The 26,959-nt window shown below is 58.8% G+C and overlaps 1 protein-coding gene across 1 annotated transcript in view; it reads right to left on the reverse strand.

Moving 5' to 3' along the window:
* Window positions 1-26,959, reverse strand: part of KLHL29 (kelch like family member 29) — a 261,449-nt gene that overhangs the window by 46,275 nt on the left and 188,215 nt on the right. Inside the window, exons 4-5 of the mRNA XM_036335238.1 lie at window positions 8,495-8,636; window positions 4,923-5,435 (exon numbers count right to left, since the gene is read on the reverse strand). Of these exons, the coding sequence (XP_036191131.1) occupies window positions 4,923-5,435; window positions 8,495-8,636 (655 nt within the window). The remainder of the gene's footprint in view (window positions 1-4,922; window positions 5,436-8,494; window positions 8,637-26,959) is intronic.

Consider the following 26,959-nt stretch of genomic DNA (forward strand, 5'->3'; position numbering starts at 1 on the left):
GGTGCCGGTAGTGAAAACAGTCACAGCAGACAGGTTTACGGGGATGGCTATGTGCTAGGCACCACTCCCGGCTTCCCGTCAAAGACCTCGCTCACTCATCACAACAACTGGAAGGACCAGCTCCTGTGATGATGCCCCTTTTACAGACGAAGGAAGGGAGACAGTGTCAGGACCCACATTCTGCTGAGGCGCTTGGGGACAGGAGCAGACGCAGGGGAAAGGTATGGGGTGCCCGGCTGCAGAATGAAGTCCCACAGGCATTTCCTGTCTGCTCAGGCCCTTGGGCACCAACCTGCCTTCACCACCCAAAGGGGGGAGGCAGCTGGAGAGGAGTCACAGAACCGTGGCGGGTCATTCCCAGCCAGTGCTTTGTGCCTTCACCCATCTCATGCTGCTTGAGCATCCCTCAGAGCCCGGCACTGGCTGGGGAGCTGGGGGTGGCATGGGAATGGGACGGGGTACTGGCCATCCAGTTGGGAGAATGACCCAGGAGTGGGTGCTGTGCCAAGGTACGGAGCACCGCTGGCTGGGAGAGAACCAGGGAGCGGAGTGGCTACAGGGCAGCCTGTGAGCAGAATGGCAAGAGGTGAAGGGGGAGCCAGGCAGGAGCCAGGCCCTAAGCACCAGGTGGGGGATGGGCATGTCCTGAGAGGAGAGGGGCTGTTGGACGCATTCCACCAGGAGTGACAGGACCGCTGTGGCTGCGCTGAGGGCCTGGAGGTCAGCAATGGAGAGGAGAGGACTGAGCAGAGGAGGCAGGGTCCAGGGAGTTTGCAGACCCAGTGCCCCAGGGGAAAAGGCGAGTCAAGGACAAACGCAGGCTGTGACTTTGAACTCCGGGATGGATTCGTGAGGTCATTTCTGAGACGGAGACCCAGGAAGAGCGGGTCTGTGGGAAGATGACTTCAGTGTGGACATTTCGTGCCTCTGGGCTACCGTGTGTGGGCAAACGGCTTTACCGCGCATTCCCAGACCTGGGATCTATGCTGGCCTCACGGCCGGGGACGGCAGTCCTGGGTCCCCCTGCAGGGCAGCTAATGCAGCAGCTTGGAGGGGAAGGACATGGAGGTGCCACGAAGGGGCTTGGTCCGGGCTGCCAGCCCTGTGAACGAGCTTGGGCTTCTTCCCCCTCTCCAGCTCTGGGCGGGGCCCGGATTTCCACCCTTTCACAAGCTTCTTTGCTCGGCTGGACTCTCTAGACCCAGGGCCACTGTCGATGGGATGACTGCTTTCGGTGTAAAGGGGGTTCAGTGCTACGCGTGTTCGTGCTGGTCTCCTCAAATCCTCCTCGAGGGTGGACGAGGGAAAGGAGGCTCAGAGAGGTTAGGAGACTCGCCCAGTCACACAGCTGTTCACTATGCCCCACAGCATCTTCAGCAGATCCCGTCTTTGCCAAGCAGAAGGCGGCATGAGGGCAGACAGAGCTCCGTGGGCTGGAGGCCCAGGGCCAAGGATGGAAGGTGAGGAGAAGGGGAACCACAGGACGGGGCCACACACACTGCCTGTTCCCCGACCCTGGGAGCCCTCATGGCCCTTCCCTCTGGGCTTACAAAGTCTAAAGTCAGAACAGACAAGCCTCTCACTCCAGGTCAACTTGGACTTGGCTTTTTGGTGCAGAAGCAAGTGGGAGCAGGAGCAGCCTGGCTTCTCTGTCCTGGACACGTGGGTGAAAACACAACAGCTTTTCTGCAGCTACTACCAGGCCCAGGGCTGGGCCTCACAAGGTTTCTGGCTACCCTCTCAGCTACCAGTAATCCTTTGAAAGAAAGGGGATAGGATGACATCAGTAGCTTGCGCCTCTACTGTGCCCCCTTGGCTGGGCTGCGTGGCATCGGTGACATTAGACTTGACGGTTTCCAGGCCTGAGGTTGGCCACCACCTCTGCCCATGGATGAGCCCAGGGGACCCAATCCAACAACAAGACAAATGGCTCTGGTGTTTTACAACAGGATACAAATGGAACTAATTCTTTTTTCCTCCCTTATCACTTTGCACACGTGAAATCCGTTTTAATTAGCTTTCCGTCTATCACCTTAAGCCAAATAAGGAAGAAACCCCACAGACTGCTCCCACCCTCAAATGGTGCTTAGAGAAAGAAAGATTTATCCTTGCAAGTTTCGTAAGAAAATCTATATGTGCTCAATGCATTTAAATAACACTCATTAAAGTGAACTGCATGCAAGCTGCCTTCCCTCGTCACAGATGAGAGGCAGTAGCTTGACCTATTGCAAATCAAAAGCATTTCCACACCACCTTTATTTTTCAACTGGTTAAGTTTTCAGATGAAAGTCCCAACACCCTTTTTTGGGGGGAAGGCAGACTAACATAAATCGCCCCAACGGAAATTTTAGCCCAGCCGATTGGAAGATAATGACAAGAAACAAAATGTGAAATTTTAAATCAGGGCACTAATGAAATCTAAAAATACCAGTGGCTCCTCCCTCTGGCTGGCAAGACCCGCTTCTCGTGGATGGGATTTCTCCATAATTACTCAACCCCGTGAGAGGCTAGGTTGTCACGTCAAACAATAGGAGGGAAAGTCTCGGGACTTTAAGGAGCCAGATCTCAAGGCGAGCCACGGTGGGTCTTATTATAACGCTGGGCGAGGTTTCAGCCAGTGAACAGGAGAGAAGGCAAGTTCTTCTTTTCCTAAAGTGGAGTTCAGACTAGTGTTGACACACCGCGCAGTGCCTCCCGGATCCCTCTCGGAGCCGCCGTCTGTCATTTAGGAGTGTGAAATCAATGGGGCTCCGGAGATGTAAAATCCCGAGGGGCGGAATTAAAAGTGACCCAAATCCAAACCCACACGGTCTTGTCAGGAATATGATTCTCACACGGCAAGTTCCAAAGATGTGATTTCGAAATTCGGGCTTCTTATTTTAAAAAATATGCAGTTGTTTGACGTTAGATCTGACAGACAAATTATAGCTTTAGCAATAAAGGCCTTTAGGATTAGAAATGAAAGGAGAAGTTACTGAAAAAACACCACAACACACACACACACACCAACAAACCCACCAGGCCTGAGTTGGGAGGAATTTGTATGTGTGTTGCATTGTCTCTCTTCACCGGAATATAAGGAGATACATTAGCGGACGAGGCCGTGAACATAGAGAATCAAGTTCAATGTAATTTCTGGGGGCAACAGTCAGCTCTCCCGCAAACTACCCAAGTCTGTGTGAGGGTTGTCACTGGGGGAGAGGAATCTCACTGACTCACCAGAAGGGGGCGCTGTGGACACTTGCTAGGCACACCCCATCGCATACCTAGCACTGAATCTACCCTTTGGGGCTGGAAGAGGGAAGCCCATCAAGGCCCCTCTTTCTTCTCCCCTCCTGTCCATGGGCTTGGACCTACCATAGAGGATGGTTCATGTCCTCGGGCCCCACAAAGATGCTACAGGTCTGACTCTGCCGTGACCAGTGTGCCCAGGGGATAGCAGGGACCAGTCTCTACCTCTGCATCTTCCTGCTCTGTGGACTCAGGTGCCTGGGGATGATGCCTGGCAGCTTTGGAGAGGCGGATGCCAGTTCCCTGCTACACCCCAAATGAGGGACTCCAGTCCAGTTACCAGTTTCCTTTCTGCACAGAACAAGGCCTTTTCCTAGATGCATGTCTGACACCTGGCAAGTCAGCAAGACCCTTCACCAGTCCCGGGAGGTTGCCAGGTTAGGGGGTTATGCTCCCCCGGTGGGGGGAAGGGAGCCCACCCACAGCCTCAGGCCTTGGCAAGGCCTTGGAGCTGCTGGGACACCCAGTGCCCATTCTGTCAGAGTTGGCAACAAGTACACTGGGAGCAAGTTTTTGTTTTTGTAAAGGGAGAGAGAGCCTAAAACCAAACAAAAAATTAATTTAGTCTTTTTTTTTTTTAAAGATCTTAAACAAAGCAAGAGTTTACCAGAATGTAGATGTAATTTTCTATAATTTTGTTGTTTAAAACTAGTGCTGATTTCCAAAACAAAGACAGTCAGGGCGCATGAGACTGGGAACGAAACCCAGTGAAGATCTAGGTTGTGGGGGTGCTTGACAAGGCTTGGAAATCGCCCGAAAGGACGAAGAAGGAGATTCATGAGCAGAGGCGGGAAGAGGACAGTTAGCTGGAGCCAGTGCTCCGCAAGAGGGAAGGCCTCCGAGATGCAGGCTCAGGGGCTGAAAAAGGGGAGGCTGAGGATCGTGCCAAGACTCACACTTCCTAGGTCCACCTCCCCTCCCCTTTCAACGAGGCCTGGGTCCCCCAGCAAGCAGACGGCTAGCCATGTCCCTCCTGCTGCACCGGGCCCAGGCCGAGCTGCCTCCTTTCCGCACTCAGCACGAGCAGGCCTGGCTGTCTGGAGCTCTAGGGGCCCCACCAGAGCCTCACCGAGCCACCCTTGGGTCCTTGAAACAAAAAAATCCAACTGACTCAGGATGGTCTGGGAGTGTCTCCTGGGCCTCGGCAAATGCCCAGGGAGGCGCTCTCATCCGATGGCACGGTGAGGGGTGCTTTTCTGGGGAGGGACACGGACAGTTCATATTCCCCCTGTCCGCATGCTGGAAGATGGAAAAGGCCCCTGGGACTGTTTCATGGAGCCCTGAGGGGAACACATGACGCCTGCTCATTCTGTACTTGGCCTGGACTTGGGGTCAGAGGTGAAATGGCCTAGGGCTTGGGCTGGAGGCATAAGGACCCTGGACTTGGCAGACTCACCCTCCCCTCCTCTTCCTGCCCGCTCACATTGCCCTGCACCCCTGTCCTGTCTTCCTCCTTTTCCTCTGTCTGAGGCCAAGGGGCCCTACGGCAGCCTCCAGGGTGGGTGAGGTCAGAGGGTGCTGCGGGGGAGCACAGGCCGCCAGGAACCACGCTCCTGTCCGTGCCCGTCGCAGTGACCACGTGGGGAGGCACAGACGCAGGCACACAGGGAGCAGGTGGCAGCGGGACTTACCTTTGGGGTGCCCGGGGTCGGTGAACTCATACTTCCCCACACCAATGGTCCGCAGCATCTGCAGCCCGTGGGCGGAGTCGGTCGTGGGGGGCCCGTTGGTGGCAGGGGCACCGCTGGGGCGAGTGGCCGACGGCTGGGCTGGTGGCGGTGGAGGCAGCAGGGGCCCTGCCATATGACCGTTGCCCACCGCAGTGGGTCCCGGGCGGGCCACCTGCCCCACGCCAGGCAGTGTGGAGACGGCCAGGGGCTGTGGGCTGGCATACAGGGCCTGGGCGGGCATGTTGACCACCACGCTGCTCAGTGGCTGAGAGGGCGGCTGTGGCAGCGAGTAGTGGCCTGGCATCAGCGGGAGCTGGGGCCCCACGTGTGGAGGCAGTGAGGGGGTCACCCCGATGACCGGGGCCTGGACGTTCACGGCCGGGCTGAAGGTGGGAGGCTGGGCCACTCCATAGGAGTGTGCGATCAGGGCGGGCTGGCTCCCGGCGGCCACCGTGGTCACCCATGGCCCTGTGCCTGCAAGGGAGATGGAAGAGATGTCATCTGCCGGTTATACATTCACTCAACAAACACTGGCTGCCCCAGGCCCTGGGCTGGGCGCCGGGGTCACAGGGGTGGACAACACGCCTGTACCCAGGAGCTCACAGAATAAGCACCTGCGATTACAGGAGCAGGAGAGAAGCGCCTCAGGATATCTGAGCAGATGGCTGCGAGGGCTCGGGAGGGACAACAGTCTTCCTGGGACAGGTGGAGAGGCAACACAACAGACAGAAAAACGGGGAGGCCTTCAAAGAGATCCGGGTTCAAAGCCTGGCTCTGCCACTTGCTAGCTAAGAGCCTGGGCAAGTTCCTCATCTCTTCTGAGCCTCATTCCGCCCACCTGTTACATGGAACTAGCAACACCGACCTCACAGGTCTCCTGGGAAGAAGGGAATGAGGAAAAGATACTTTAAAACAACTAGCAGAGGGCCTCGTATGTGCGACATGTTCCATACATGCTGGCACTTCCCCTTCCTCTTTGGAGGGTCACGGAGGGGCGGTGATGGCTGGATTGCGATGGCAGGTTTCGCTGGGCCAGGGCTGGAGCTGCAGAGCTGGGGGGGGGGGGGGGGCGGGGGGTGCGGTGCGGGAAGTCAGTAGGGGCTGCTCTCTATGGCCTCGCTGCGGGGCCAGGCAACCTCTGCATAGCCAGCCTCGGGGGAAACGTGAGAATCCTTTTTGGCCCTGAAGGAACTGGTAGGCCTGGTCCAAGACACAGGGCCAGGGCAGGCAGGGCAGGGCCGGGGCCCCCTGAGCGAGCTGCCATTGAGGGGACCCAAGCCGGCTTATGAGTGAGACCAGTGGATACGGTGACAGGCAAGGCCAGTCTGGGTTGCCTCGGACTGAATGGGTGTAGATGTAGGTCTTAGTCACCTGAAGCTTTCACCTTAGCTTTCCTGACACCTCTGGAGTGGCCCTGTAGATTGAGGGCGAGGCCCTGAGGAAGGAGGGTGGGCCACCAGCCCCAGAGGGAGACACTGGGGCTAGGAGCTCCCACACAGAAAGATCACGAGGCAGGGGAAGAATCAAGACAGCAGGGCAACTATCAAACCAGCCGAGGGCGCTGTCCCCGAGGAGCTGTCCAAAGGGAGAGCCACGGGGCATGGTGGCGGACAGCGCTTTAGGCCTGATTCTGCCCTCACTAGCCGAGTGACCTCAGCACAAGCCTCCCCGAGTCAGTTTCCGCATCTGCAGTGGGACAGGAAGGACGCCAACTTGGCAGGGCTGCTGCGAGCAGTGAGATGACATAGAACGAGGCACGTCATACCCGTGCAACCAACAGCTCTGATCACGAAGAGGCTGGAGGACACGAGAAGCTGGCAAATGTCGGTGAAACGGCACCAGCAAGATTCTAGAAAGGGCTGCCGAGGGGAGCTTGTCCCCCAGCCTGGAGAAGAGGAGGTGGCGTCACCACAAGCCAGCCTGGTGTCTCAAGGACACAGCACGGCCTGCTAAGCTCAGTTTTCTCCAGGATTAGCCAGGGAGCCTGAGAAAATGCTCCAGAACTTCCGAGTGCAGCTGGGAGGTATCAGATGGCTCTGTGGGAAGATCCAGAGGTGCCGTGGGCGGAGGCCTAGATGTCTGAGGGGGTGGCCCAGAGGATGCCGAGACCTGCAGAGAGGTGTCTGACGGTGTGAGCCAAACTCTGCTCACCATTGTTACCAAGGATGACTAAGTCTGCATGTGACATACTATTGGGAGGATGAGGCACTGGTCAGCAAGGAAAGCAGGAACCTCAGAGATCCCAAGGGTCACGAAAAACATGGACAAGGCCTTGCCCTGGGGCCTCCACCCCTAGCTGCCTCACCCACTTACGAGGAGATGGATAGGGTCAGGGCAGCCACAGGACAGCGCTGGGCTCTTACTGCTGAGACAGCATGTGATGTGGCTGCCAACAGGGCAGAGGTGACATAGGCTATGGTGGGCAGAGGGGACATAGGCTGTGATGAGCAGAGGGGACATAGGCTGCAGTGGGCAGAGGGGACAGAGGCTGCAGTGGGCAGAGGGGACAGAGGCTGTGATGAGCAGAGGGGACAGAGGCTGCGGTGAGCAGAGGGGACAGAGGCTGTGATGAGCAGAGGGGACATAGGCTGTGATGAGCAGAGGGGACATAGGCTGTGGTGGGCAGAGGGGACAGAGGCTGTGATGAGCAGAGGGGACAGAGGCTGTGGTGGGCAGAGGGGACAGAGGCTGCAGTGGGCAGAGGGGACAGAGGCTGCAGTGGGCAGAGGGGACAGAGGTTGCAGTGGGCAGAGGGGACATAGGCTGCGGTGGGCAGAGCAGAGGGGCTGAGCGGAGGCACGGGGCCGGCCACGCACGGTCCTTCGTGCTGTGATCATGGGGATCGTTGTTGAGCAATGAGATCGGAGCAACCCCTTTGAAGGAAAAGGGACTGGAAACTGGGCTCCGGGCGCGGCTGAAGGACATGGGTGTTTATCGCACAGAAGACTGGGGGCGGGGAGTGGGCTCTCCAGGTATCTGCAGGGCTGTGGCGCAGAGGGCCAACGGGATGCATGTGTGCATCCTAAGGGGGGTGTGGGATGGATGGAGACAGCACGGAAGGCTCTGGTTATGGTCCCCGCTGTCCAAAGAAGGCCCGGCCTGCTGTAGGAAGTGGTGCGTGAATCCCCCGTCCTGGGTGGGGTGTGGAGCACCCCCTCCCCATGTATCCATTGGCAAGGCAGAACTCACTGGAAGGTGTGACTTGAGAAACTTGTGTTGAGCCAGGGTACTGCTGTTTGGGAATAACTATTCAAAATCACCCTGAGCCCACTCAGAGCCACTCCTACCGCATCACTCTGACTCTCCTGCTTTCTCCCAACGACTCTCTTGAGTAGCAGAGAAAGGGGGTAGAGACACAGCCACTGCCCAGGGAATGACACGCAGTGCCCCCACCCGACTCAGTGCAGCCTGGGGTCTGGGCTGCTGCAGGCCCCTGCGCCAGGACCTGCTGAGGAGCTGGGGTGCCCCGTAGGCGCCCAGCACCTCGCCCAGCCCTGGGCACAGGTGCCTCTGCCCACGGAGGAAGTACACACCTGGATTGTCGCTCTCCCTCATCTGTTTGGAGGGCGGCTCATCAGTGTCCCAGGGCGTGGCCTGATTGATGGGCGTCTGCCCCCACCGGATGCTGGTCGTGAGTCCCTGGGACTGACTGTCTGCTTTGGAGATGCCGGGCGCCTGGGGAGAAGCAGAGCAGGAGGGTGAGCACAGCCCCGCAAGGGTCCTGCCCTGAGACTCGTGTCCCCTGCCCCCACCCCAGCAGTCCTGCTGCCGCCTGAGCCACGGGCCAGTCCCCGGGGGAATGACAGATCCTGTGGCCCAGCCGGAGCAGCTGTGACCTCTGCTAAACTCCCAGCTCCGGAGCACCCACCCCAGGACCTCCCCGGCCACCCTCCGTGGCCACTCACGCCACTGGAGCCATCACAAAGAAAAGAGCGTACTGCCCTGAGATGTGACGTCCCTCCAGCCCCCGGGGCATTCGTAAACTGTAACAACATCCATGGGCATGTGCTGAGCACCGGCTGCATACTCAGTGCAGGCTCAGTGCCACCATCCACCTGGCCCTTGGACACGTGAGAGAGCGCCTCTCCAAAGCTCAGCTCCCAGGCCCCACCCTGCCCCCACACCCGCCCGGAGGCCCCGGAAGTCCCACTGGGGAGGAGACAGAGGCAGGGGCAGGGTGGGGACCCAGGCTGGTGGGAGGACAGCTCCCACCCGGCTGCAGGCCTCACTCTCTAACTTGGATCATGAAAGAGAAAGGAATCTCAGGGTGAAAGCAGCCGTGAGGACAGCGCTGGTCTCCTGAGCCTCAGCCTGACGGTGGGGTGTTATGCAATTGTTAAAAATCACGTTTCCTACGCGTTCTCAAGGGGATGGCAAAACGCTCGCACTGGGATGCTACACGAGAGAAGCAGGACACAAATGACAACTACCGCCCCACCATGAGGACAATATGTGTCGGAGGGAAACGCTGAAACGTTAGCAGGGGTGCTATCCTGGGGTGAGAGGGTTCGGGGTGACGTTTATTCCCTTGCCTACGGTTTTCTGTATTTTCCAGATGTTCTACTATGGCCATTTCCATTATCATCATTACAATTACAGGGGGGCAGACGCAGGCTTACAGTTGTTCCTATGGAAAACAATACAATAGCTAATGAAGATTAGTACAAGAATAAACCCCGTGTTTCGCAGACTCACAACTGTAACCCTACTTCTGTCCCACCCTGTATAATAAGCAGTCAACAAACAAACAAACAAATAAATAAATAAAATAAAAATCCAGAAAGCAGGTCGGAGAGCCCGGGACTGGGATCACTGGGATGTGAGGGGGTGTGGGTCTCAGCAGAGGTAGTTTCAGGAGTGACCGTGGTTCCCAGGAGTTCAGCCAGAGTCCAATAAGTTTGGGGGTGAAGAGCGAGATGGGGTGGGGGAGGGGCAGAAACAGCTGCCCATTGGAGACAGTCACCCAAGACCAAAGGAGCCCCAAGGGGTATCTGCAGGCCTATTTAGGTGAGGCCATGGTCCCGGTGATTCTGATGGAAACGGACCCAGTGCCCCAGCTGGTGGGGCAGCGCCCCTGCTGCCCTCTCTGACAGTAGGTCCCCGGGGTCGGGGGATGTATGAGCAGGGAGGGCAGAGGGTTAGTGGGGCTTTGAAGCCTCTTGGGGAAGACCACCAGCCTGCACCGGGCCTGTTGGGAGGAGTGGAGTCACATCCCATATATAACCAGGGAGGAACACCAGCCTGCACCGGGCCTTCTGGGAGGAGCAGAGCCATGTCCCATTAGAACCAGGGAGGACCACCAGCCTGCACCGGGCCGCGGGGAGGAATGGAGCCGCATCCCATCAGAACCAGGGAGGACCACCAGCCTGCACCAGGCCTTCTGGGAGGAACGGAGCCGCATCCCATAGATAAGGGAGGACCACCAGCCTGCACTGAGCCTGCTGGGAGGAATGGAGCCATGTCCCATTAGAACCAGGGAGGACCACCAGCCTGCACCGGGCCTGCTGGGAGGAATGGAGCCGCATCCCATCAGAACCAGGGAGGACCACCAGCCTGCACCAGGCCTGCTGGGAGGAACGGAGCCGCATCCCATAGATAAGGGAGGACCACCAGCCTGCACTGAGCCTGCTGGGAGGAATGGAGCCATGTCCCATTAGAACCAGGGAGGACCACCAGCCTGCACCGGGCCTGCTGGGAGGAATGGAGCTGCATCCCATCAGAACCAGGGAGGACCACCAGCCTGCACCGGCCTGCTGAGGAACGGAGCCGTATCCCATAGATCAGGGAGGACCACCAGCCTGCACCGGGCTGCTGAGGAACGGAGCTGCATCCCATTAGGCCCGTTGCTGTGCTGAGCTAATTGCATCAGGCTGCACTTTAGCTCTGGCCTGCGTTTCAGATGCTTGGCGTCTGTGAACAGAGCGGCAAACAAAGGGAAAGAGGAATCTCCCGAGGGAAGAACAATTCAACGGACAAGCTTCCTTGTCGGAGGCTCCTGCCCCATTTCTGTCTGTGGGACAGATGGGAGCTTGCGGTGGGCGAGAGGGGTGGGAACTGAAGGGACAATAGTGTGGCTTCTACAGAGTTCTCTAAATAGACAGCTCTCCAGGGCGCCCTGTCTGCACCCCTCTGTATTCCCAGGTTCTTGGGGGTGCTGGTGGGTTCAGAGGCTCACAGGTTGCTTCCCTGTAATCAAAGGCATTGAAGGGGGGGCAGGAGCCTGTGCGATGTCCCATCCAGGGCCCAGTTTGGCGTGAAGTTTGAAGGCAGACACCCCAGCCTCCTCACCAGCACCCTCCTTCCCTGGTAAGACAGAAACCCTTCCTGCCAGTAGGGGGCGCTGCAGCCCCTCTCTGCTACCCTGGGTCTCTGTGGGTCTCCCAGGCCAGAGGCAGGCTTGGTTCTCAGGGACCTCCTCTGTCTCATTTCTCCCCTGCGGAGTCAGTGTCAGGGCCCTGCCTGGTCCCTTGACAGGGAAGGCAAGAGCCTGGGCCTGGCCCTTACAGCAGGTGCTGCAGCCAGCAGAGGCGGCTGGCCGCCCCCCCCCCCCCCCCCCAAGAGTGGGGAACTGGATTCTGAGCTCTTCAACTTCAGGAGTTCCAGTGTTTGCCCTGACGTTGGTTCCAAAGCACTCCTGCCAGCTCAGTCGCTTGTGCCTTTGTTGGTTAGTTGGTTTGTTTCACAGAACTGGGCCCCTGTCCTGTGCCCAGTCCTGCCCCAGGCACAGGGACACCAGGCCCAGCAGAGGGCGCACTCGGCACATATGCAAACCGTGGGGACTTAGACGCCAGAAGGAAGCTGGGGTGCAGGGGGTGACTGGGTGTGGTGACAACGGGTTTGCTGTCTGGCTATGTCCTTCATGAACATTACAAGCAAGTTCTCCCGTACAAGAACTGTGTTCTGCTGTGAGAAACACAGATTCCCTTTTTGCTTCAGGAAAGATGAATAGGGCCACTTGCTTTCTCCCCGGCGCCAGCAGCTTCTGAGGCTAGGAGCAACTTGCAGTTCAGGAGTTTTGTTTTATTAAAAGAGTGACATGAACATCCCGCCCTCTACTCCCTGCAGAAAAAACACGGACATGGGTGTGCGGTGTGCCGAGGCCTGGGCACCCAGGTGGGAGAGGGATGCCCGGCGATGAGGCAGCTCCGCCTGACCGGGGCCCCTCCTCCTGCAAAAGGCCCAGGTCCAAGGAAATGTGTGGTCCCGGTTCTGAAGGCCCTGGGGGATTGTGTGGGTCCGAAGCTCCGGCTCTAAGCCTCCCCCATGGTCCGGAGTTCAGAGGTCCGAGAATCACCAAAGGCTCCCCAGCCCAAATGCCAGGCTTCTGGATTCCACTGCGCGCCAGGGGGCTGCCCTGCCTTCTGTGAGAATGCCACAGAAACAACCAGGACAACAGCTCGGGGCACGCGGAGGGGGGTGCGGGGGGGAGAGGTGGAGTGGGGGAGCAGGGCTGGGAGAGCCTCCCTGACCCCCTGCCACTGCCATTGTCCATCCGGGACATCAGTGAAGCCACCGGACACTTGGCCTTTCCCCCGCGGCCCTGGCTGTGCTCTGCTCCGGTGACATGATGGCACTTGCAGACAGAGGTGACGAGACGAGGACAGCCCTCCTGCCTGGCACCACGAAGAGGCCCTATCCGCCCACCATCCAGCCTGAGCAGGATCCTCTCTGCTTCCCTTTAATGAGATGCTAATGGGATGCATCATTAACGCAGCAGCTTTTAAACCCGAGCTCTTGTAAATTTTCAAAGGTCACATTCTTACGGTAGCTGACAGCATCCTGCTTCTTTCAGCGATTGAAGACACTAAAGACCCTGATCCTAATGGATGGGCCTCTTTGAGGCGGCTGCTCGGGCCCAGGCACCAGCTGTGGGGGGTGGGGGTGGGTGGGGGGTGGGTGCTGGGGAACCTCCTCCTGGAGGAAGCCTCCCAGGGCGCCTGGCTCTCGCTCTACCAGCTCGGGCAGAGCCCGTTACACGCTGCCCACAGGGCTGCACTGGGGCCTGTGGCCGTGGGGGAAGGTGGGGCACTTTGCAGAGATGCCTGGCCACTGGGGCGAGGGGCTGACACCGCTGGGGCCGCAGAGCCACGTTCCCTCCCACAGAGCGTCACGGGCTCACCAGGCTGTGCACCCGTGAAGCTGCTGCAGTCCAGAGGGGCTGCTTTTTCTAACGTGTTCAACCAGAGGAGCACCGTTTCCTACTTTGCACAGAGGTGCCCTACGGGCCAGCAGGGTCCGGGTGGTCAGGGGGTTTGAAGGATGAGCCTTCCTGGGGGCCCTCACGCGTCTCGCTTCTTCCAGCTCTGACGCCCTGTGCACAGGATGACCGCAGCTGGCACGCTGCCTCTCAGGGCTGTGCTGACCCTGCCCTGGTGGGCCAGCTCCATGAGGGAGGGACCAGCCCGGTGCCCGGCCGAGCTGGTGCCTGGCCTGGTGCAGGTGCCCAGGGAACGAATGGATGAGAGCAGGGTCTGTGGGCTACAGTGCTGGCCAACAGCAGGAACATGCCTCCCTGTAGGTTCGGCACACGTGTCGATGCAGGGAGTGCACGTAGGAGGAGTAAATAACGTGGCTCTGCGCCCCCAGCGGTGTCAGGAGCAGGGGGGTGAAGCGCGTGGTGCGCCTGGGCAGCCTGGTGCAATGCGTTCCCCTCATTGGGGAGACGGGGTTTCCGGACTGTGGGGGCCTTGTGTGCTGGGACCCCAACACCATTGCTCTGGAGGCTGCTGGAGGCTTCTTGGAGGCCTAGTGCCCCAAACCTCTGCCCCTGCTCGTGTGCCTGGTACTGTGGACGATTGGGTGCCGGGGTTGGTGCCCGTCTCTGGGGGGCGGGGGCATCTTCTGCAGAAACCAGAACTCAGCTCCTTCCACTGTCGCCAAGACGATCAGAAGACAGTGAACCGACAGACCCTGGAGAGCAGGGAGCGATTCCAGAATGGACGGGGTTGGTGCTGGGCCCCCAAACCTGGCAGGATCCAATAAGGCTGATGGATTCGGGCTGACAGCACAGTTAGCGTGTTTCCAGCCTACATACCTGACAGAGCTGGGCTCGCGTGGGCCTCCTCTGGGGGAAATGACAGCGCCAGCACCCGTGACCCCTCCCTGCCGATGAACCTGCAAGCCCTCACACTGCTGTCACGCGTGTGGTGCGGGCAGGGCTGGCAGGGCCTGCTTCGGCCGAGTGTCACTGAGGACAGCCAGCCCCCCCTTCACAGTAACAGCCCTTCCCCTCCAGGGAGCCAAGTGCCCCAGCTCTCACGGTGGTGGAATTGGTGGAATTGGTCAGACAATGCTTTTGTGCTCACGTGGGCCAGAACCACTGCTGGGCACCGGACACAGTGATGGTCAAGGCTTGCTTCTCACCCCTGAGAAATTTACACCAGTGGCATGGGACACACCCACACCAAGGACCCGTGAGGATGACAGGCTGGAAGAGGGACCGTAGGAAACAGAACCACAATGCCGTGACACTACGCCAGCTCTGGGCCGAGCCTTTCAAGGGGACTCGCAGCCTGTTCCTGGGTCTCTCAGACCCTCCAGTTCAGACCACAGATCAGAATACCACTGAGTGATTCTAGCCAACACCACGGGAGCTCAGGGGGTCCAGCCAAGCCCTCCCAGAGTGTCTGGGCACACATTCGTGAGATTTTATAGAATGCTGTTTAAAGCCACTTAAAGCAGGGGGATACACAGTCTATTGTGCATATTGCACAATAGCAGAAGTTCAAAAGTCCTTCCTGTGTTGCTCTGGACATATGTTTTACATGCATCCCTTTGTGTTCCTCAGAGGACGGGGCAGCATAACGACAGCAGGGGATGTAATTACATAAACGCTAAAACTGAAGCTACTGCAGCCTCTCCCCAGGCACATGCCGCTAGGTGGGGGGTGGACGGGGGTGGCCTTGGGTGAAAACTGAGAAGCCACGGGTGATCTGGGGCGGATCTGCAGCCTCATTTTTGTCCCTGTCACTTCCATCTAATTTGGGAAAGACGAGCTTTGGTGTGACACCCCCACACCCCAGCTCCGGATTCTGAGGGCCCCTTCTAACAAAGGGCTGCTGGTGCGGCCTGAGCCCTTTGGCATCTTCTCTGATTCGATGTGGAAGCCAGAGAACAGGCTCTGCCAGCTTCCCTTGCAGCTAGAACACCGGCATGTGCCTGCGGCTCAAACACACTGGGTGAGAGTTCCGTCTGGAAGCTGGGCAACACGAGGAAACCGGTGCAGCTCCGAGGCCACACCCCACAGAGATCCATGGAGGAGGCACGTAGATTAGGGAGCACGCAGACGGTGGAGGCTCTGGGGTCCTGGGCCAGCAGCTGAGGTGCGTGCTGTCACTTCCCTCTTCTTGCCCTGGAAGGTTCTCAGGTCTCCTCTGAGAACAGCCAGAGCAAGTCCTCGAACAGCTCCTAGCGGAAGTGGATTTGCTGAGGTCCCTCTGGGCCCTGGGGGAGCACGTCCCAGCGGCTGCCGGCTCCAGGACTGAGCGGAGCTGGGGAGGCCTCTCCCTGCAGAGTGGACGTGCCGCTCCCTTTCCGCGTCCCCTCCACTGCCAGGCGCCCAGGTTCTTCACGGTGTCGGTGCCCCTGTGCGGACTGATGGGCGCCAGTTTTTAGAAAACGTACTCAGGCTGGTGTGTTGGGCCTGCGTGTGGGAACCTGTCGGGGCCCCTGCAACTACAAAAGGGAAGCCCCAGGAAGGCAACTCTTACCTAAAGGAATGATATTGAAATGGGGGGAATTCAGGCTTGGGGAGGAGCTATTTTGGTGTCTGGGTTTTTAACTTATTTATTTAAGAAAAATATATTTTTATTATTGATTTCAGAGAGGAAAGGAGAGGGAGAGAGAGAGATAGAAACATCAATGACGAGAGAGAATCATTGATCGGCTGCCTCCTGCACGCCCCACACTAGGGATCGAGCCTGCAACCAGGGCATATGCTCTGACTGGAAATCGAACAGTGACCTCCTAGTTCATAGATCGACGCTCAACCACTGAGCCATACTGACCAGGCTGGTGTCTGGGTTTTTAGAGTCCAGCTCATGGGTTATACACCGAGACTGTTGGCTCTCTAGGTCTGCCAGGTTATCAATGACAGCACTGACTTAAAGGTCACGCAGGTACAGCATTGACCACCTCGGTTGTAGGGGTTCCCCAGCGTTAGTGCACATAAGGATCTGGGGGAGGCGCGTGTTAAAAGTGCAGGTTTCTGGATCTACCCCCCGCGCTTCTGAATCAGAAGGTCGGGAGTGGGGGAACCCCAAATTGTGGCCCTTTAACAAGGCTACCAGGCGGTGCAGGTGGTCCATGGACCTCGCTCTGGGGAACGACAGCCTTGACATTCAAGCCCCCAGGCCATCTGTGCCCTCAGTGAGGTGACCTCAGAGCCGAAGCTGCTGGCGGGGCTGGACGGGGACAGAGCTCTGGGCCTCGCTCACGGGCTCACAGGCGCCGGCCCTTTAGTCACGCTGTCTTCTCGGACTCCTGTTCCCAGCCTGGGTTTCTCAGGGTCAGAAGGACACACTGACAGGCACCAAAGCTATAAATCTGTGGCCTCGGGGAAGAGCAGTGACATTTATGAGTCTCTCAATTCCCATTTCATGATCGCTACTGAACTGCAAACAAGAGCATAACCACAGTCAATCCCTGCTTAGGGCCGAGGGAGGCTCTCTGGGGTCCCCTCAGTGCTCATTAACGAGGCTGCCCTCTCTGGCCCCCGGGTCCCCGGCCGGCGCCCTCGGTCCCCCCTCTGCATCAGCGCCATCATGTGCTCCGGGGCCCGATGAAATTTCTAATAATACTAACCAATGATGTGTTAAATTGAGACACTTCTGGCTCGCACGCCGGAAGCCGCATGATGGTTTAAAGGACCAGTGCTTACCTTTCTCTATCAATTTGCTGCTAAATCACTGCTTTTGGAGCAACTTACAGAAAAGTAATTCTTTATTTGAATTTTAATTTCAATCTTGTCATCTTAAATAGATATTCAGATTCCAATCATATGACAGAATCTGATGATGTGTCAGGAGGGCAAGTGTCCCTGTTGGGAGCCTGGCGGGGGGGGTGGGGGGTGGGGACGGAGGATGTGACCTGGGGACGGGTAAGGGAGCTGAGCAAGGAGGGCAGCCACGTACTGGGTGGGAGAGAGAACTTCAGAGGCCGGCGGGCAGCCGCTAGCCTGGCCCTGTCATACGAGGCTGTGTCCTGCCCTGAGGGTCACCTCCAAGTACTTTAGGTGGAGACTGGCCACTTCCTGCCTGTCTCTCACTGGGCCACATAAGCACCAAGAAGCTCCAGCCACGACGAGCCGGCAGCACCGAGGAGGGGGGGCTGCCTGGCCTGTGCCGTCCTAACAGCTCCATTTACTGAGCACCTGCTGCATGCCAGGCGCGGGCAGGATGCCATCTCCTCCCCTGAGTTCTGTGCTCACGCCTCCCCTTACCGTAAGGCCTGGAGAAGCGCAATCGCAGCTAGAGGGCGCCAGACTCAGACTCCAATGGCCTTTACTGTCCTAGGACTCTCAGGGGTGCTCTGGGAGGGCCAGTATGACCCCAGGCCACCCCCACTGTGGCTGACAGCCCCCCAAACAGGCGTAGCCACGTCAAAGTCACGTCCACACTGCCCTGCTTGGGTGACACTCAGTGCCCCTCTCAGGTGCCCGCTGGAGCCGGATCCCCTGGGTTTCCACCATCTCCCCAGGCCCTCTGATCCCCTAGACTCTGGGCCATTGACACGTTCCCCAACCCCTACCAGTGTGTGCTGGCCCTTTCCAAGTCTTCAGTCTCTGACCCGGTGGCCCAGACCGACACCTCCACCCCTCTCCAAAGTGGGCAGTGCCCCGAGGGGCCACCCTTCATGTCCCCTCTCTCTTCTACTCCCCCCCCCCCCCTCCATCAGCCCTTCCCTTGGCATTCCACCATGGGACCCACACATCCTTGCCTCTCCACGTCAGCTGCCATTCCACCCCCACGGGGCTCAGGACACCTGGGATTCTGCTCCTCACCCTTCACCTTTCACCTCTCCCCACCCCAGCACTTCAGTGAGACCATCCCCTTTATTATTTTTTAATTATTATTATTATTTTTTAGAGAAGGAGTAAGGGAGAGGGGAGGGGGGGGGAGAGAGAGAGAGAGAGAGAGAGAGAGAGAGAGAGAGAGAGAGAGAGAGAAACATCAATGTGAGAGAGATACTTGGATCAGTTGCCTCCCGTATGCGCCCCAACTGGAGATCAAACCCAAAACCTAGGCATGTGCCCTGACCAGGAATTGAGCCCAGGACCTCTGGTGCACAGGGCGTCACTGCAACCAACGGAGCCAACCAGCCCGGGCGAGAGACCGTCCCTCTCAATGAGCAGTCACCTCCTGCTGCCAAGTCCGGCGCACTTCCCAGCCTCTTCCTCGGACCCGTCACACTGGCCTCCTCCCTTTTCCTTCTTGAAACTTCTTCCCTTCCGTTTCCGCAACGATGCTTGTCCTGGCTGCCCCCCCTTGCGGTGCTGCCCGCTGGCTTCTCCAGCCAGCTCTCCCGGGTGGCCGTGCCCCAGGGCTCCGGCCAGGCCCGCCTTGCCCTCCTCGGCCCCTTTGGGCCCTGTCTCCTCTGGTAATTATTGTTCTGATACGAAGCACCTGTGCAGTAGCCATTGTCTTCGATAGGACCCCGCTTTCTAGAGAACTGGGCAAGTATATTTGCTTTTCCGTTATCCGGCTTCAAAGTCTACGCCTTAGAGACGTTTTTGCTCCAGGTTCAGCACAGACGGCTCCCCCCGCGCATGTAAAGCAACGGCGTCTGGGGCTGGTTTTTGCCGCGCCCTCGCCGCCTCTCGCGCCCCGTCCAGGCCCCGAACCTCTCCCAGGGGATGGGCCTTGTGGACAAAAGAAAGGATAAATCTGGCAGAACCTTCAACTCAAAGCTTTCAACTTTCCTCTGACAACGTTCAACAGAAAACTTCTTGGTCCCATTTCCAAGGAACTTTTCATCCATTACAAAACCCACACCATTTTCAAAGGGGCTTTGAAATAAGATCACCTAGAAAAAGCAGCCCGCCACAGATGAAAGGCTCTGAAGAGAAAGAGGCGCTTTCCCGGGCTCCAGCCCCCCCGCCCCCCGCCAGCAGCCCCCCTTTCATTCTGCTGAGAGGTGCGGGGCCGCCTGTGATGTGAGCGGCCTGATGGACGGCGAGGTGGACGGCGAGGGGCACCTGCGTGCGGAGCGGGGGTGCGCCTTTCATCGACCCCCTCCAGTGGGCCCTCCCGGGTCTCCGACAGCCGTGTGCCCGGTCCCGGCCCGGTTTGCTCAGAGCCCGCCGCCCCGCCCGCGCCCCTGCCTTCGGCCTTTGTGACCAGGCAGCCGCCATCTCAGTCCCGCTGCCTGAGCCTGAGCGGGCGGGGAGGGAGGCCGGCCCAGAGCAGCCCTGCCCGGCCTTTGATGGGACTTTTCCCCAACGCCCGCCCTGCAGGCAGCGACTCTGGGGACTCTGGGACCGCCCCGGACCTCCCAGCCTCAGAGCCTGGGACGTGCCTGTCCTCCCCTCCCCGGGTCAGCTCCGACCGCAGACACACATCCGACGACGATGGCCACTCGGGGCGCCTCTGCTCTCCGCGGGTCCAAGCTCCTCAGGGCGCCCGCGAGGACGAGGCCGCTGTGCAGGCCCCGAGCTGCGCAGGTGGGACCAGGCGGGACCAGGCGGGACCAGGTGGGACCAGGCGGGACCAGGTGCTGCTTGGCTGACCGTGAGGCCCCAGCAGGGCCCTCAGAGGCCAAGGTGAACTGAAGCCACGTTTCTGAGGCTCCCCAGCAGGCTCGTCAGGGCCGGCCTGGCCCCTCTGCCCCTCAAGGCCCCCCCCCCCCACCAGGGCATCCTAGGACAAACCAGGCTTCCTTGGGTGCAGGGCTCACCCAGAGCCGGAAAGGGCCCCGAGTGGAGGCCCCGCGGACTGTGCACCCCTCAGGTCCCTTCCTCACCCTCCTCCACAGAGACTCTCATTTCACCCCAAAGGCTCTGCGAGGGGAGCAGCGAGGGGTTGTGAGGCCTCTGCCTGGGCCGGCGACTCGCGGAAGGAAGTCGACTGCGCTCCACTCACGCCCAGCAAGGAGGCGCTGACACAGCCGGCTCGGCGACCTCATTAGAGGCCTAACCAGAGAGAGGACCGTGGCAGGGTCGCCCCGAGGTCGGGAGGACAAAGGAACAGATGTCCCTGGGAGCTAAACCAGTTTTACTGCTGGGACTGCGAGACTCCCCGAAGCAAGTGCCGCCCAGTGTGTCTCAGACGGAGCCTGCATTCCGAGGAGAGGAGCTCGGCGGGACTGGTGGGGCCTGCGGTGGAACATTCCAGAAGCGCACAACGAGGGTCTCCGTTGACATCCTCCCAGCTCCCCGCACCCTCTCTCTGCTGGGGCTTTGGTCATGGGTTACCGAGCGGACAGGCAGGGTCCTGATGGAGGGGGGTGTCCCCTGGCCACAGCCAGCTCAGTTCTCTTCCTTCAGAATTGATGGGTCAAGTGATTTTCCTTTTTCTTAAAAAAATTTATATATATGTATTATTGATTCCAGAGAGGAAGGGAGAGGGAGAGAGAGATAGAAACATCAATGATGAGAGAGAATCATTGATCTGCTGCCTCCTGAACGCCCCCTACTGGGGATTGAGTCCACAACCCGGGCATATGCCTTTGACCGGAATCGAACCCAGGACCCTTCAGTCCGTAGGCTGACGCTTTATCCACTGAGCCAATCCGGCCAGGGCGGAAGTGATTTTCTTTAAGGAAATGCCCTCTCTCAGCATCAGCTGTCTCTTTAGGCTTCGGGAAGCTTGCTGGGGCAGACGGATTCTATCTAAACTCCCTGGAGGTCCAGGAGGGAAGGGGAAAGTGGTAAAATCTGTAGGAGGCGGTGGGAGGGGGCAGGAACCCTCTTGGGTGAACAGCTGGACAGACTTCTCTTCCTGGACAGTGACCCCGGGGTGGGGGTTTTACAGAGGGACACACAGGCCTGACGCGCACTCGGCTGGCCCTCCCACCAGCCTGAGCGCTCGTTTTCCGAGGCTTTGCTTTCCCCCTCTCACAACATAATCTCCGTGATCGGAGTCTTCCCCGCATGCTGTTGAAAGGCTTGTTGTATTTATCTCCGGAGAATCTGCCGTGCCCCCGTGCAATTTTCCATTGTCACGGTTCATTTTAATTTCCTCTAAGGCTGTTGGCCACTCTCGTGTTCAGAAATAGCTCGTTCCACTTAATAAAAGCGCTTGAATATGCAGACACGAGAAGTTTCCCTGGCTCGCTCCTAGGCGTCCCAGGAAGGGGGCGTGAAAGGTGCCCAGGAGCTTCTGCTGGAGACCGAGCCGGCCTGGTGGCCACACACCCGCCATCGGGCCGACAGCGCGGCGTCCTGAAGGGCCTCCGCCCCTCTAACCATCGGAGCTCTGGCCTGGCAGGCGGAAGGTCTGGGTTCGAGTCCTGCACCACCTCTGGTTTGCCTTGTGACCTTGCACGAGTCATTTCACCTCTGGGCATGCCTTCCTTGGGCTATGAAACCGGCACGATAATTCTTCCGAAGACCGATTTCAGCAGGGAGGGAACATCTGCGTCAGGGCCCAGCACAGAAGCCGGGGCAGAGCCGGCTCAGCAAGTGGCAGCAATTACTCCTGTGAGGGCCCAGCAATGCCAGGCGGACGCCGTGCCCCAGGCAGCCTCCACATCAGTTCGCTCTGGGTCGCCAGGGCCAGAGAACCCCCGCAGGCTGTGATTATCAAGGGGGGACAGAAAAGAGGGTCCGGGCTGGATCTTGCCTCGCCACGTCCACGGGAAGCCTGGCAGTTTGGCCACGAGACCAAAGCCCGGGCCTGCAAGCGCAGGTCTGCGCTGGAGTCAAGGTCGCAGAGCTGTTGAGCTTGCAGACCCGGGGAGCAGGGACACAACCACGGGGCCCCCTTCCTTGGCCTGAATAACAACACCCAGGAGCCAAGAGTCTAGGGTGACTGGCATTTGGGAACAGGAAGAGGGGGAGGCCCGAGGCACTGACTCAAAATTCCCAGCAGAGCGGCAGCTGAAAGGCAGCTGAAAGGCCTCCGTGTCGTCGGCTCGGGAAGCCAGTTCCTGCCCCGTGGCCTTGGCAGGACACGGAAGCCTCCTGGCCCTGGAGAGAAACCCGAAGCTTCGCTCTGGGGGGGAGGCGGGCAGGCAGGGCAATATAATATTCCGGGTCTTCTGCGACCCAGAGAGGGAGTCCAGGCAGCCACGGGCAGCTCACCCGCACTGCCAAGGGCCCCCGTGAGCATCACCTCCGGGGACCATACATACCCCCAAATCAGCCCGCCCCTCATCACCTTCACCTCGGCTCAGCACCGACACTGCTCAGGCAGGTGGATTTACACATCCACCTGAGGCACAAATATACGCCGAGAGCAGAGGTGGGGGACCCTCCCAACCTTGACCGTGGTCCCGGCCAGCCCGCAGCTCCCCCCTTCTCCCCTGAATGCACCGTCCATGCCCTACATCCCGGCCCCGACAACACACATGTTCACAGAGGCGCACAAGTGTGCCCACGCATGCACTCGGCTACCTACGCACCAAGCCCACACGTGTGCCCTCTACCCCTCCCCCCAAACACACAGAACCCCGCCTGCTCGGGCCGCGGGGGGCTTCAGCCCCCACAGGGCGGGAGGCACTGGCCGATGCCCCCCCTTCCCCGCCCCTCCCCTCGGTCCCACAGAAGCTTTTTTCCTGCAGCGGCTCCGAAACAGTCCCCCTCGGCCCCTGGGAACTTCCCTCCCAGACACTTTTTCCTAAACCCGCTTCCAATCTGACTCATTTCAGTTTTAAAACAAGAAAACATCAACAAACACGGCGGAGGGGAACAGATGGTAACAATTACAGGAGGGAGAGAGCAGAGCCGCCCCTCAGCAAGGGCAGGCGAACATATTGTCCCCGGCGCCTGTCCCGGCCACTGCTGTGTACCCTGGGCGCAGGCTCGGCGCCCTCCTGCCCTCCTGCTGGGGAGCCGGGCCAGCACGGAGGGGCACAGGGGCTCCAAGCACGGAGGGTGGGCCCCCAGGACCTGGCAGCTGCCAGCTCTCCAGGGAGGGCACAGGGGCCAGCCCCTTCCCGGCAACCTCGCTGCTGTGCGGGGGCCGAGGGCAGGGGTTTCTTCCTGTGGGCGGTGGTGGGAGCCAGGCTGCCCCGTTCAAAGGCAAGACCTGACACTGACAAGTGGGGTGAGCTGGGGCAGCTAACGGGCCTCACCCCTCGCACAGAGATGATGCCGGAACCTGCACCATGGGGTACCAACTCCTCCGTGCAGAGGGATCAGTGCTAGCCCGGCGCACCGGGGCTACGCGTGGATGCCGTCTCACTGTTTCCCACGCCGAGAGCTGCTCCTTGTCTGGCACTCACTGTGCCTCGGTCAGGGCCGGCCACGCCCAGGCATGAGGAGGCAGGCCGCGAGCTGTGCCCGAAGGATGGACGGGGCATTCCGGTGGGGGAATTCCTGCACAGAGGCTAGGACAGTCCTCTGTGGGTGTGGGGGCCCGAGGGTCTGGGGGCAGACACCCAGGTCTAGGCACTGTGCCTGGGACCACCCTTCATCCATCCTTTGTGGTCTGAGCAGGACAAGGGCTCCGCCCTCTAACAGATCAGGCTGGTGGAGAGACAGGCAAGGAAACAGGTGCCATCAAGACAGACCAAGTGCCGTGACCAAGGGCAGCACCTCCTCTAGCCGAGTGGGTCCAGGAAAGCCTCCTGGGGGAGGTGGCTGAGCCAGGAGCGCCAGGAGGAGAGGCATGGGGCACACAGGGGTGCCTTTGGGGGTTAGAGCAGCAGGGCATTGAGAATGAGGGGCTTGAGTCATTACCAGAGTGTCCCAGGCAAGGATTTACTGTCTCTGAGCCTCAATGTCCCCACCTGCACAGTGGGAATTATAGTCTCCTTCCGGGCCTGTGAGGTGTGTACGTCAGCTGCGAATCAAAAGTGCCGGCTGCACAGCTAGCACACGGGACTTCCCCCCCTTCCCCCATGTCCTGCTCTGAGACACATTCACACACACAAGCTCTCCCCAGCAGGCCAGTGGCCATGACTGTCCTCCTCTGCCATGGATGGATGTCCCCTGCCATGGACACAGTGTGTCTGTCTCCCAGAGGCCTTACGTGAATCCTCGCCTCCGGGTGATGGATGGTTTAGGAGGCGGGTCCTGGGGGAGGTGATTAGGTCATGGAAGGATCGTGCCCTGCGTCCCCTCTCCCCTCTGCCACGTGAGGGACCCCGAGGAGAAGCCGCGCTCTGTGGCCTGGGACAGGTTCTCACCAGACCTGGCCACGCTGGCACCTGACCGGCCTTGCAGCCTCCAGAGCTGAGAGCAGTACAGTTCTTTGTTTATGAGCCATAGGTGCTCAGGCAGCCTGGGCCACCACAGGCGCCCTCCACACGGCCACATGCGCCCTCCACACAGCCACATTCAGGGGTACAAAGAGATACCAGCTGGTCCACACTGTGTTCCCCAAATCTCCCCCTTTACGTGACGCCAGGTTCCCTCTGCTGCGCCCTGGACTCGACTGAGCCTCCGGCCTCTGGGGTGTGGGGTGGGCGCCCCTGTTCCAGGGCCCTGGACCAGGAGGGCTGCATGCACCATCACAGAGTGCTGTCATTCTGGGCTCGTTTTGAGTGTCAGGCAGAAGCAGACTGCGGAAGCTCAGGGACGAAGGGAAGGAGGATATATTTTATCCCTCCCTCCCACCCGCCCCAACCCGCCAGGGCCTGCTACTCACAAATTCGAATCAGGCAGCTTGTCTGGTAAGCACTCCCACAGTGCTACATACTATTTTGGCAGCTCCTATTTTAAAACATATTAACGTCCCTCCCTTCTTGTTCTCCTGGGTGGGGGTGGGGGGTGTCAGCGTTTTCCAATTCTTTGCAGTCTGCCCACTTCCCAGCCCGAAGGATTCTGTTCCTGTTAGCACCACGGACTGGCACACCCTGCCCCTCCCAGACGCTCCAGACACCACGGGTGTTTCTCCCTCCTCTCTGCCATGCTCTCCCAGCTTCCCGAGGAGGGCAGCGGACGGGGACCAGGAGGCCCGGGCTCCGTGGGACCTGGACAAGGCCCGTCTCCCCTCTGGGACTCACCTGAGAAACGGGCACTTGGGAAACAGCAGCAGGTCTCAGCTGTCCCGGCCGTGGAAATGTGTGCCGTGGGCAGCCAGCTGGGCGCCAGGTTCCACGAGGCCCCACTTGCTCCCGGAACGCTGTCCACGCTGGGCAGCTGGCTTCCCATGCATCCGCCCACCTGGGAGGGTCACCACCCGTGGCACCCGCTGGCCTCGGTGTGTACACCCATCTCTGTGGCGTGGCTGCCTCCCTGTAAGTGTTTCTCAGGATCCTATCATGTGCTTCTCACGCCTGCCTCTCCCACACACAGACGGGGTCCCGCTCATGCTTCCGGACTTAATGACTGCGTGATGGCCAGCTCTTTGACCCCCATAAACCTGGACCCCGCATATTCAGATGCCTGCTGGACATCTCCACGTGGATGTCCTGCCCGCACCTCACACGCAGTGGTGCCCCGCTGGGTTCCCAATATCCCTCCCCCGCCCGGAGCTGCTCCCTCTGCTCCCCACTCTGTCCCCCCAGTTGCCCCACCAGCACGGTTACAGACTTTGAGGCCCAAGACCCCTCTGAGAGCACCTAGTGATTCGAAACACTCCACTGGCCCGGCCAGGACTGACCTAGCCTTAGTGCTCAGCTCATCCGGGGAAGCTCCCACGTGGGACCTGTTAGGCTCAGAGCCTCACATGCTATGGGGACAATCACAGACCTGTTGTTTTAAGCCTTTCATTCCCATTTTCCCTCCTTTCCTGCAGGGGGTGAACAGAAGGGCAGTCACTGGGTCTGGGGACCAAGGACCAGGGGCTCTGGCTGGCACCTGCCACCTGGAATCGAGAGGCGGCCCTCTCCTGGCGGGGGAGCCACCCATTCTGGTTCTTGTCTCTCTGCCTTTGTGTTTACTGTCCTCCTGGGAGTGCTCTGCACCACCTCTTTGCTTGCCTACCTGGAACTTCAACTTCAATATAGGCATCGCCTCCTCCAGGGAGCCTTCCCTGATCTCTCTCCATGCCCAAGTCTGGGCTGTATCTTCCTTCTCTGGGCTGTGATGGGCTTCGGTGCTGAGCTTGATCTTGGGTCTGCTTTCGCCTCTAGCCTGTACGTTACTCAAGGGTCCAGGCAGGAATCCAGTTGGCATAAAAAGTGTTTGTTGAATGAATGAATGAGGGTACAAATGAAATGGTCCTTTCATATGGCTTATCTTGGGGTTTCCCCAATTAAAATACTCCGGTGGGTCCCTCAGACTCATTTTGATACCATTTTCATGGACAGAATGCTGTTACTTGCCAAGACCCTGAAGTTATGTGTCATCTTATGGGCATTGATATATCTGGTAAAAAAAATGCTGATGGTCTAAATCAGGGATGGGCAAACTTTTTGACTCGAGGGCCACAATGGGTTCTTAAACTGGACCGGAGGGCCGGAACAAAAGCATGGATGGAGTGTTTGTGTGAACTAATATAAATTCAAAGTAAACATCATTACATAAAAGGGTACGGTCTTTTTTTTTTTAGTTTTATTCATTTCAAACGGGCCAGATCCGGCCCACGGGCTGTAGTTTGCCCACGGCTGGTCTAAATAGAAAATGATAACAAGATTGTATTGAGTGCTAACCCTATTAAGTACAGAGTTAAACTCTTTTCTATACAATTGAATCTACTCCTTATAACAAGGTTCAGAGGTGGGCCTCAGAGAGGTTACTTACAGGGAAGATATCAGGGAAGGCTCCCTGGAGGAGGCGATGCCTACACTGAAGTTGAAGTTCCAGGTAGGCAAGCAAAGAGGTGGTGCAGAGCACTCCCGGGAGGACAGTAAACACAAAGGCAAAGAGGTTAGCTACACAGCTAACCAAGTAGAGTCGAGATATGAAGCTGGATCTGATTAGAAAACCCGTGTGCTTAACCACTGAGCGACAG

This window comes from Myotis myotis, unplaced genomic scaffold (genome assembly GCF_014108235.1).
Source record: "Myotis myotis isolate mMyoMyo1 unplaced genomic scaffold, mMyoMyo1.p scaffold_m19_p_14, whole genome shotgun sequence".
In the NCBI taxonomy this organism is placed as follows: Eukaryota; Metazoa; Chordata; class Mammalia; order Chiroptera; family Vespertilionidae; genus Myotis; species Myotis myotis.